This window comes from Bison bison, unplaced genomic scaffold (genome assembly GCF_000754665.1).
Source record: "Bison bison bison isolate TAMUID 2011002044 unplaced genomic scaffold, Bison_UMD1.0 scf7180017864492, whole genome shotgun sequence".
Lineage (NCBI taxonomy): Eukaryota > Metazoa > Chordata > Mammalia > Artiodactyla > Bovidae > Bison > Bison bison.
Genome location: NW_011495051.1, coordinates 1,620,250 through 1,631,151, shown reverse-complemented (window position 1 = coordinate 1,631,151; position 10,902 = coordinate 1,620,250). Strand labels below are relative to the sequence as shown.

Below are 10,902 nucleotides of genomic sequence, written 5' to 3'. Positions count from 1 at the left end.
AACCGGACCTCGACCCCGCCCCGTCCCCGACTCCGAACTCCGAACCTAACCCCTACTTCGGTCCTCCCCACCACCCTACCTCCGCCTCGTCCGTCCGGAAGTAGAAAAGGAAGTTGACCACCAGCTTCACCAGCCGCCGCTTCACCACTGCGAGCACAAGGCGGGATCGCGCGGGTTCAGCACCTGCCCATTCCCGCCCCCTCAGCCGCCCGCCCGCCCGCTCCGGCGTTCCGGACCGCTCACCGCTGCCTTTCTTGGGTCCCCGCATGCCCAACTCGGCTGCCATCTCGGCCGGCTGCCGGGACAGCGCCTGCAGCTCCTTGTCGTTATAGCGCATGGCGCCGCCGGTACCCAGAACGCGGAACGCCGGCCGCGCCTTCCCGGCCGCCGTCCCAGCACTCGTCGATGCCGGCGCCAAAAGAGTCCCACGGCGCCGTCCCGGAAGCGCAGCCGGAGCTACTACGCCTGCGCGCTCCCGGGCCGCTCAGTCTGTCAATCACCGGCGTGTGGCGGAAGGGTCTCGGAGGTCGTCAAGACGGAGCGGAAACTTCCTAGGGCGAACGGGACTATAGGCAAAATGGGTGGTGTTATATATGACCATGTAATAACGTGAATCCGGGATGGGAACAATAAAGCATCCCCACGACAGGTGGTGCCCCTTACTCAAGCGAACAGGCGCCAGGGGTGGGAGGCGAGTCGCAACTACCTTCCCCGCGAAAACTGGCCCTGCGCGAGCCGTGCTGACCGGAAGAACGAAATAATCCGGCGCGCATGCGCACTTCGACTTCCGGTTTGGACTCCTCTACCCTCTTTCCTTCAGCCTATAAGCGTCTCGCCCGCGCCATTGGGCGGGCCGGGCATGCGCACGCAGGAGGCCCCGCCCATCCTGTTCCCGGAAGTGCTTTTTCAGCTATCGGCGCGCGTGCGCAGGACGAGGTCGTCGCGGTGGCTGCGGCGCCTGAATAGACCAAGGCAGTGTGTGAGGAGCCCGTGGATTTGACGAAATCGTGGGTGAGGATTAGGAATGGTGCGAGACTAGGGCGGCGGCCCCAGAGGACTCCTTGGAGGGGAGCCGGGCGCTGGGCCGGCCCATCACCCCCGCCCTCCCGCAGGGAGCTCCGGCTGCAAAGGCCCGTTGGGTCGGGTGGGGTTGGGTGGCAACGGACCCGGGGCGCATTCCCTGAGTCCGTTAGTTTGTTGCCTTTGTGGTCCGGGGCTTATCTGGTTCCTGTAATAGGTGGAGGTGACGGCGCTCCTGATTCCAGGCCCGCCGAGGAGTGAGGAAGGTCCAGAGGCGGAGCTCTTGGTGCGAGGCCCAAGAACCCGTTAGCTAGGCTCGTTTAGCGAGCGAAGCCCAGAGTTTAAATGACTTCTCCCCTTGTCACTCTGGGAGCCCGGCCCCTTTTCCCTTCTGCCCTTTGGCAGCTGAGTACGACCGACCCGAGCTTGTAAATAGCCTGAGTCAGGTGAAGAAGTGGTCTCTCAGCTTCCTACCGTGACTGCTGAGGTCTCATTTCTGCCTCCCCCTCACCCGCTGCAGCCTCATCCTTCATACCATGGATGTGGTTATCCTGACCTTTAGATCGTCAATCTTATTTTCTAGGGCTGAAAATAGCGTTCGCTGCTCAGGCAGGTACTGTGTTGAGCCGTGCTACTTTTTGGGGGTACTATTCTCCTCTTAACCCTCCCCCCAGAGCTCTTTCATTTCTTCATTTTTCCTATTCGTCTCATTTTCTTTTCTGGCTATTAATTTTTCTTTCGAAGCATCGTCATTTCACACGCCTTATTTTTCAGTCGCGTCTGACTGACCCCATGGGCTGCAGCACGTCAGACTTCGCTGTCCTTCACCATCTCCCAGAGTTTGCTCAAGCTTATGTCCATTGGGGCTTCCCTGGTGGCTCAGAGGGTAAAGCATTTGCCTGTGATGCGGAAGACCCAGGTTCGATCCCTGGGTCGGGAAGATCTCCTGGAGAAGGAAATGGCAACCCACTCCAGTATTCTTGCCTGGACAGAGGAGCCTGGTGGGCTAAAGTCCATGGGGTCGCAAATAGTCGAACACGACTGAGCGACTACACTTAAATTATGTCCATTGAGTCAGTGATGCCCTCCAACCATCCCATCCTCTGCCGCCCCCTTCTTTCACCGTCAGTCTTTCCAAGCATACAAGTCTTTCCAAGTTGTAGTTTCCTACGGGTTGAAACAATGGACGTCTTTTTTTCCTTTCCTGCCTGCAAACTTCCCTTTCAGCGCTGGCATCCTCCTGTTCCACTCAGGACTGGAGCTCCACCCGGCAGCTGAGTAGCTGTCCTAGAACCTTCTGTCCAGGCTCCCATGGGCTGGTTTCTGTTTTCAGTCTCACTGTCTTCCTCTTTTTTTCCATCAGAGCTCTTCAGGTAGGTTTTGAAGAAGTCGACTCATTTGTTCAGTTTGAGCCCTCGGTTTGCTGAAAGTGGCTTTATCCATCCTCACAGTCAGAAGTGTGGGTGTAAAGTTCTAGATTGAAAGCCCCTGAAGGGAACTGGGAAAAGCCTTGCCCTGCCTTACGTGTTCCTGCTGTTCTGAAGGCTCTCATCTCATCCTGGTTTCTGACCTCTTGTTGCTGACTTTTCCATCTACTAAAAACTTTTTTTAAGTTTTAGTGCCATAAAACTTCATGGTCTATTTATTGGAGAGTTTTTTATTTTGGGAGGTTGTTTCTTTGATAATACTCTCCATGTTTTTTGTTTTTCTTTTCTAGTTTTTGTTTTGTATTTGGACTGTAGTTGACTAACAGTGTTGTGCTTCAGGTGTACAGCGAAGTGAATCAGTTATATGTATATACAGACCCATTGTTTTTCACTTTGTTTCCCTGTACAGGTCATTATAGAGCACTGAGCAGAGTTTTCTGTGTTCTGTATACAGTAGGTTCCTATAGGTTATATCTGTATTAAATATAGTGGTGTGGCCATGTTTTGTTCTCAGTCCAAAATTTCTAGGTTCTTGCTTTGCCTGCTGTTATCTTGTTATTTTGCTATTGTTTATTTTTCTGTTCTTCTTTATGATAGCTTTGACTCTTATCTTCAGGCGCTCACATTCAGTGTGTTGTTAGGCTCATCGCATCTTTGCTTAAAGGGTTTGTCTGGTGTTTAACTGGCCATGCTAACCTGTGGCATCCTGTTCTAGTTTCAAGCTGTGGGAACATCGCCCATCGTCCAAGAGGATGTTATCATCTTCTGTTGAGCTTTTCACCGAGTTTCCTTTTTCCCCAATACATGCATTTCTTCACGTCTGTTTAGACATCAGTTCTGCGTGGAGCTTCCCTGGTGGCTCAGATGGTAAAACATCTGCCTGCAATGCAGGAGACCTAGATTCGATTCCTGGGTCGGGAAGATCCCCTGGAGAAGGAGATGGCAATCCACTCCAGCACTCTTGCCTGGAAAATCCCATGGACAGAGGAGCCTGATAGGCTACAGTCCAAGGGGTCACAAAGAGTCGGACACGACTGAGCAACTTCACTTTTCTGCGTGGAGAGCAGTGCTTCTGTAGTGAGCTCAGGGGGCCTGGAAAAGTGCTGGGGTTTGGGGGATGCAGAGCCCCTAACTTTTTGTGTCTGAGAATACTGTCTCTGGTGCTCTCTCCCCAGAAAAAACTCCTGACCTCCCCTGTCCTCTGGGCTGGGGACTCTAGCTGGGTCTCCTGCCTGCTGGACACAGGCCAGGTTGTGGGGGGGGGTGCGGCGTGGAGTCTGCTGCTCAACGGGCAGGCACCGATAGACCTGGCCTTAGCCCAGCCTCTCTGAGACTCTGACAGGTAGGCTGGTGAGTGATTAAGTATCTGTCTGCGTTTGGGTTTCCTTAGTTGGTCAGATTCTCCTTGCAGGCTTTCACGACACCATGGCATGTTCTTCTGGCTGCTTACGAAGGAACTGGCTGTCCCCAAACTGACTGGAACTCTTGGCTCTGTTAGTATTTTGCCATTACAGTTGACGGCTCTGGGTGGCCTTGTGGTGATTCTGCAGCCAGCTAGGTCAACCCTGCTGGTCATCCGACGTGAGGTTTTCATAAACTCATCAAGTAGTAGGGCAAGTCAGTGGCACAGCTGGCTGGTGCAGGAAACCACCAGTGGCTTACATGACATGAGTTTGCGCTGCATCTATGTGGTCAGAAACTCAGCACTAGTCTCGCTGGGTTTTATTCCCTCTGAAGGCTTCAGGGGAGCACCAGCTCCTGCTGAAAGACATGTGCTTTCCAGCTTCTAGAGGCACCGCATCCCTGGCTCACAGCCAGCAGAGCAGCGTCTCCTGTGTCTGCCTCTGACCCTCCCCCTTCCTCTTATAAGGACCCTATGATGACACTGGGCCCCCCTGGGGAATCCAGGGTCGTATCCATCTCAGGGACCTAACTTAATCCCACCTGCAGAGTCCCCTCTGCTGTATGAGATGACGTGTCCAGCACCCCAGGGAGCTGGACAGGTGCATCCTTGGGGGTTCACACTCCTGGGCCCCAGCCCTGTGAGCTTACCCTAACAGAGTCAAGATACTGTGGGTTTAAACCAGGGGCCTGGGGCCAGCATTGATAGTGAAGAGAATGTAGGATGAGAGGAAGGTACCTGAGGTTGAATCTGAACTGAACCTGGAGGAGTATGGGAGACAATAGGAAATGGCAGTTGGACAGCTTGATGGGTATGGAGGAGAATCAAGGGCCTGGAAGAGTTGCTTCCACTGCAAACGAGCTGTGACTGTCTCTTGTGTTAGGCAGTAGGGGTTGGGGGCGGGCAGGTAGATGGATGTGTTCTTTGTTCCAGCAAACGTACTGCTGAATCAGAGCAGTAGAGTTTAGGTTGCGGGAAGGAAGTGTAGACGAGCAGAAAAGGGATTCAGAGGAGGGACTGAGCAATGTGGGCCTGGGCAGTTTGGGAAGGCTGCTTAGAGGAGATGGGACTAATTAGTGAGAACTCAGCCTCCTCTTCTCTGTTGCTGTTTCGGGTCCCTGGGCCTTTGCACTCCTCAAAGAGACCTTCCTTTCCGGTCCACCCCCACTGTCACCTGGAGATGCTTCATTTCTCCTGTTTCTCCTTCCTCATCCCCATGTGCCTGGCCCAGCATGGGCCCTCAGCCATTGGAAGACAGGTGGTGAAGCCAGGGCTAGGGCGGTGAGAGTGGGGAGAGGTGAGGCCAGGCCAGGAGGGTGAGATCTTACACATAGTCTCACCAGCTGCCCCTTGGCTTCCGCAGGTTTCTCCCCTGGTCTGACAGAGTGCCCAGGGTCTCACCATGGACTTCCAGCATCGCCCCGGGGGCAAGACCGGGAGCGGGGGTGTGGCCTCCTCTTCCGAGAGCAACCGGGACCGCCGGGAACGTCTGCGACAGCTGGCTCTAGAAACCATTGACATCAATAAGGTGTGCACCCACCTGCCCACCCTGAAGCAGCAGCTCAGCGCCCTCCAGACCGCAGTCTCCCTAGGCCTGGGGTTGGCCCGCCTGCTTCTCTCCTCTGCCCGCGTCCAGCTTGTGCTGCAGCACAAGGAGCCGTGTCCCGGCTGGGGAGATGGAGGATCAGCAGTGCACCTTCAGTTTTGCCTCTTCCTAGACCCCAGGCCGCCGCCAATGTGGGGCTGGGGGCTTCCAGGGGACCCCTCTCTGGGCTTGCTGCAGAGGCGGGCAGTCAGCCCCAGCCCCAGCCCTGTGCAGTGGACCCTGTGGGATCCCCGGGGTGGTGGTGCTGGCTTGGGGGCTCCAGCTTGTCCTCCATCCCTGAGCATCTCCCCCACTGCCTGATGGATGTGTTTCTTCTGCAGGACCCCTACTTCATGAAGAACCACCTGGGCTCCTATGAGTGCAAGCTGTGCCTGACGCTGCACAACAATGAGGTGCGTCTTCCTCAGGGAGGCACTGGCTTTAGAACCCTGCTATGCCCAGTCTCCGCCCTGCACAGCACTGGGACAGCCACCGTGGGGTCCCTGCCTCCATCTCCGTTTCCTGTAACATCAGTGGCTCTGATATAACAGACGTGCATCTGCAAATGTGGGGATGTCCAGGATGTCCACATAGGGCGGGAGGTCTGGAAGGCGTGGCTTCTAGTTTGAGACTTTAAGCAAGTGTCAGTCTAATGCTTGCTTGCATTGGGTTCCTGCCCTTTGCCATAAGCAGGTCCTCCCTGTCCTTTTCTGTGTGTGGAGGACGCACTTTCTGTCCGGTTGGTTCGCAGCTCCAGACGGCTGCACCGAGCTGAATAGTCTCATACGGGAGCATCTCCCTGTGGTTTTGGGGCTCCCCTTTCTCTGTGGGGGAGTATCCTGAACACAGGGTCCCTGGGGGTCATAAAAGCCTCCAGTTGGAAACTGCTGATACACGTGTCTTTGTCTTGGGACATCATTGAGGTGGAATCAAAGGGCATGTTTATTCCATGTGTCCCCACCACTCCGCAGCAGTATCCACTGGCCCTACCCACATCCTGGCAGCCACAAGACTGCTGTGTCCCCCCGCCCGAGACTCTCATCATCTCTGGCTTTTGAGCGTCTCGTCCCCCTGTGTGCAGACCCATGAGAGCTCGTGTGTTCAGTAGCCATCAGGCCCCTGTCAGCGCTGAGCCCTGTGGGTGGAGGCGGGCCCAGGTGGGGACACGAGCCCCACCCACTCACCGTGTCCTCATGCATGTTCCTCTCGTGTTCCAGGGGAGTTACCTCGCGCACACCCAGGGGAAGAAACATCAGACCAACTTGTAAGTACCTGGCACCCCTTCCCATGCCTGCTGTCCCCCTCACCTCACATCTCCAAGGTCGGCTGGGGATGGGGCGCTCCTGGCGTCTGGGGCTGTGGCCTTGATGGCCTGTGAGGAGGGGCCTCAACACTGTGTCCGTCCCGCCTGCAGGGCCCGGCGAGCGGCCAAGGAGGCCAAGGAGGCCCCCGCCCAGCCAGCACCGGAGAAGGTCAAGGTAGAAGTGAAGAAGTTTGTGAAGATCGGCCGCCCGGGCTACAAAGGTAACTGTCGATGGCCTTGGCGGGCAGTCCCTCACCCACCCCCAGTTTCACCAGTGGCCTCAGCTTCCGTTAGAGGCTTCCTGCCCTGAGGGCGGGGGCCATAGTATCTTCTCTGCTCTTTACACTCCTAGCAGAGGTGGGTGCGTGGGTGGGAGGGGTCTGCAGGCCCTAGTGTAGTCCTCTCCTCTGATCTTAGAACTGAGTGCTGGCGCCTTTTCACCTGGAGAGAGAGTAAGGGAAAGGGCCAGCAGCTGCAGAGGATCAGGTTGCTAAGGAGGAGGGGAAGGCAGGCCTCCTTGCAGGTGTTCTTGCTGAAGTGGGCATACCCTGTGTATGGCTGGCGTTTCAGACAAGATATGGCTCGGGAACGCCCTGGAGTGGAGGGCCTTCAAGTGGTAGGGCTTGGTGAGCCAGGGCGAGGATGGCACTACCCCCAGAGAGGCCACCACAGGCCTTTTGGTCAGTCTGGGTCATCTGGCCTCTTCCTGAGTGTGGCAGGGAGACACTAAGTGCCTGAGGGGCATATGAAGGGCCCCAGAGCTGTGTGGAGAGCAGCCCAAAGCCACAGAGCTAGAAAGTGATGGGCACCTGCTCCCAGAAGGTCTGGTGAAGGGGGATGGGCAGTGGGGAGCCCAGCCTCTGCCCTCACCCAAGTGATATCAGGCAGGTGGCACCTGGGGCACAGCCCTCCCACCCTTGGGCCGATAACTGCTAGTTGCCCAGCAGGGTGACTTCCCCCCCACCTGCCAAGCCAGCTCTCCCATTCATGGGTGACATTAGGCCAGTCCTAGGACCCCATTACTGGACCTGACATCTTCCTGTATTGCAGTAACCAAGCAGAGGGATACAGAGATGGGCCAGCAGAGCCTCCTTTTCCAGGTGAGCACAGGCCGGGAACCCTTTGTCCTGAGGGAAGGGGCCCCTGAGAGGCAGTGCTGTCACTGGCCATGTCCCTGCAGATCGACTACCCCGAGATTGCCGAGGGCATCATGCCCCGACACCGCTTCATGTCTGCCTACGAGCAGAGGATCGAGCCCCCAGACCGGCGCTGGCAGTACCTACTCATGGCTGCTGAGCCCTATGAGACCATCGCCTTCAAGGTAGTTCGCTGGGACCCCGGAGGGTCCTGCAGGGTCTGCTCCATCCAAGCAGCTGGCCCCGGCCCACACCAGGTGCCCCCTCTGTGCCCTTGCCTCCTGAGGGTTGTCAGAAGATGATGCAGAGCGAGGGCAGGGGTTGGGTGTCCACCGTGAATCAGAGACCCTGGCGTGGCCCCAGCAGTGAGGTGGCCCTGTTACCAGGCTGTACTGGGACTCTGTGACCTCGTCCTATCATCAGATAATGTTGACGAGACAGGGTAGATTGCAGCTTTCCTGGGTGGCAGGGCTGCTAAGCAGTGGAGCAAGAATGTCAGCTGTCACCCCCACATCAGACCCTGTTCCCTCACAGAAGGGCCTCCTGGGCCAGGCCATCTCATGGTCCTGAGGGCCTGTCTCTGCCCCTCTACCCCACACAGGTGCCAAGCAGGGAAATAGACAAGGCTGAAGGCAAGTTCTGGACTCACTGGAACCGGGAAACCAAGCAAGTGAGTCACTCCATGTCCACGCAGTTCCCCATCCTTCTCCCAACCCAAGGCCTCTAGGACCCTGCTCAGTTCTTCCTGTCTGTCCAGTTTTTCCTCCAGTTTCACTTCAAGATGGAGAAGCCGCCAGCCCCACCAAGCCTTCCCGCTGGGCCTCCTGGGGTGAAACGGCCCCCACCCCCACTGATGAATGGCCTGCCTCCTCGCCCGCCACTACCAGAGTCGCTGCCCCCGCCCCCACCAGGAGGCCTGCCCCTGCCACCGATGCCGCCCAGCGGGCCTGCACCCTCAGGACCCCCAGGCCCTCCTCAGCTGCCCCCACCAGCTCCTGGGGTCCACCCACCAGCACCAGTGGTCCACCCACCAGCCTCTGGGGTGCATCCCCCTGCTCCTGGGGTCCATCCCCCAGCTCCTGGGGTCCACCCCCCAGCACCAGTGGTTCACCCACCAGCATCTGGGGTCCACCCCCCAGCTCCAGGGGTCCACCCTCCAGCCCCAGGAGTCCACCCTCCTGCTCCGGGAGTCCACCCTCCAGCCCCAGGGGTCCATCCTCCCCCATCTGCTGGCGTTCACCCCCAGGCACCAGTGGTGCACCCACCAGCTCCTGCAGTTCACCCCCAGGCTCCGGGGGTGCACCCAACTCCTGCAGTTCACCCCCAGGCTCCGGGGGTCCACCCACCAGCTCCCGGGGTCCACCCACCAGCCCCTGGGATCCACCCCCAGCCTCCTGGGGTCCACCCCCCTCCTCCTGGGGTCCATCCTCCAGCTCCTGGGGTCCATCCCCAGCCACCTGGGGTGCACCCCTCAAATCCTGGGGTGCATCCCCCAACACCCATGCCCCCGATGCTGAGGCCCCCACTACCCTCCGAAGGCCCTGGGAACATTCCTCCCCCTCCCCCCACCAACTGAAAAGCCACCCCTATCCTAGCAAGTCTGGTTTGGTTTTCCTGGGTTTTGCCCTCAGAGTAGAGGTTTTTTGTACTGGGCTAGGTGTCCCCATTAAAGAGTCTGCTGACCCTGAACTGGACTGCTGTGTCAACCTGTGGGCGGTCAGCACCTGCTTGCTGTGGGTGAACACACGCGGCTGCTTTCCACTACCATAAGGGGGTGTCAGGGTCCCACCTGCACCACAGTGGGTAGCCCCTGGTGTCTCTGTGCCCTGGAGACCCTTGGGCGAGGACAGACCCTGTGGGCCAGCAGAGTGTGGGATGGTTCTCTGGGAAAACAGCAGAGTGAAGAAGGCTGTTCACTCTCCTTGGGGGTCTCTGTGGGCCTCAGAGGTAGGGTGAGCAAGCACGTGGGGTCACTGGGGGCCAGACCCGCCTACCCGGTGTGAAGTGTCATCCCCCTTGGGGCTGGCACCCGAATCCTCCTGGGGCAGGGGCTCCACACCTCGCCCTCCCACACCCCCAGGCTGTTGATCGCCTGGCTGTCTGGGCCATGCACTCCTGCTCACATTCCTGCTCTGGGGAGGGGGAAGATTTGTCAAGGACAGTCTGACAAATGGGTCACAGGCCACACACACTGTATCGCTGCTCAGGAGATAGGCAGGCACATTGGAACAGAAGGGGCTTTGAGAAGGCCATAGGCCTCCCGGGCTCACAGCAGGCACCAGCCTTCAAGGTCATGTCCCAGGAGGAGATAGGGACCGCCCTGCACCACAAACAGCTCTGCTCCCTCTTATAAAGTAGGGCAGCCCAGCCCCTGGAAGCTCCCAGGATGCCCGGTCCATCTCTCTCTCTGGCCCTGGTGCTGTCAGCCATGGGGGCTCTGCTGAGGCCAGGGACCCCCAGGGAAGAGGTCTTCAGCACCTCAGCCTTGCCCAGGGAGCAGGCCACAGGCAGCGGGGCACTCATCTTTCAGCAAGCCTGGGACTGGCCACTCTCCAGTCTCTGGCTGCCAGGCAGCCCTCTGGACCCCCTGTGCCTGGTGACCCTGCATGGGAGTGGCAACGGGAGCAGGGCCCCCCTGCGGGTGGTGGGGGTCCTGAGCAGCTACGAGCAGGCCTTCCTGGAGGCTGTGCGGCGCACCCACTGGGGCCTGAGTGACTTGACCACCTTCGCAGTGTGCCCCGCTGGCAACGGGCAGCCTGTGTTGCCCCACCTGCAGCGGCTGCAGGCATGGCTGGGGGAGCCCGGGGGGCGGTGGCTGGTGGTCCTGCACCTGGAGGAAGGTATGTGTTGGGGCTGGGGTGGGAGGCCAGGCTCTAGTGCCCTCCTCCCAAGACCAGGGGACTGCAGAGCCCCCAGCCCAGACCCCTCCCCAGTCTAAGGAAGTGGAAGCTAATGGCCAGAGGTGGGTCACTGTATCTTGGCTTGTTCGGGGCCAGAAGTTCTCCAGCTCCCAGCCACCCCTCTCCCTT

At 58.4% G+C, this 10,902-nt stretch overlaps 3 protein-coding genes across 4 annotated transcripts in view; 2 read left to right on the top strand and 1 right to left on the bottom strand.

The window, feature by feature from the left end:
* Window positions 1–763, bottom strand: part of PLEKHJ1 (pleckstrin homology domain containing, family J member 1) — a gene marked incomplete at its 3' end in the record, with an annotated part of 2,965 nt that extends 2,202 nt beyond the window's left edge. Inside the window, exons 1-3 of the mRNA XM_010828425.1 lie at window positions 664–763; window positions 244–566; window positions 57–147 (exon numbers count right to left, since the gene is read on the bottom strand). Coding sequence (XP_010826727.1) covers window positions 57–147; window positions 244–337 — 185 coding nt within the window. The remainder of the gene's footprint in view (window positions 1–56; window positions 148–243; window positions 567–663) is intronic.
* Window positions 764–897: 134 nt separating this feature from the next.
* On the top strand, window positions 898–9,562 carry SF3A2 (splicing factor 3a, subunit 2, 66kDa). Of its 2 annotated transcripts, none has more exons than XM_010863623.1 (9): window positions 898–1,027; window positions 5,213–5,377; window positions 5,776–5,847; window positions 6,652–6,698; window positions 6,849–6,958; window positions 7,788–7,837; window positions 7,918–8,058; window positions 8,475–8,543; window positions 8,631–9,562. In XM_010863623.1, the coding sequence occupies exons 2-9, from the start codon at window positions 5,252–5,254 to the stop codon at window positions 9,447–9,449; spliced, it is 1,434 nt and encodes a 477-aa protein (XP_010861925.1). In that variant the 5' UTR covers window positions 898–1,027; window positions 5,213–5,251; the 3' UTR covers window positions 9,450–9,562. The 2 variants fall into 2 exon arrangements, with proteins under 2 accessions (XP_010861925.1, XP_010861924.1); XM_010863622.1 differs by having other exon boundaries at window positions 899–1,011.
* A 697-nt stretch (window positions 9,563–10,259) lies between these two features.
* The window catches only part of AMH (anti-Mullerian hormone), a 3,038-nt gene continuing 2,395 nt past the window's right edge, over window positions 10,260–10,902 (top strand). Inside the window, exon 1 of the mRNA XM_010828424.1 lies at window positions 10,260–10,713. Within this exon, the coding sequence (XP_010826726.1) occupies window positions 10,260–10,713 (454 nt within the window). The remainder of the gene's footprint in view (window positions 10,714–10,902) is intronic.

Excerpts from the sequence above, each read along its gene's own strand:
- SF3A2 (XM_010863623.1), top strand. The coding sequence starts at position 5,252 with ATGGACTTCCAGCATCGCCCCGGGGGCAAGACCGGGAGCGGGGGTGTG. Across the intron at positions 6,959-7,787 it reads CGGCCGCCCGGGCTACAAAG|TAACCAAGCAGAGGGATACA; the intron begins GTAACTGTCGAT and ends CCTGTATTGCAG. Across the intron at positions 7,838-7,917 it reads AGCAGAGCCTCCTTTTCCAG|ATCGACTACCCCGAGATTGC; the intron begins GTGAGCACAGGC and ends ATGTCCCTGCAG.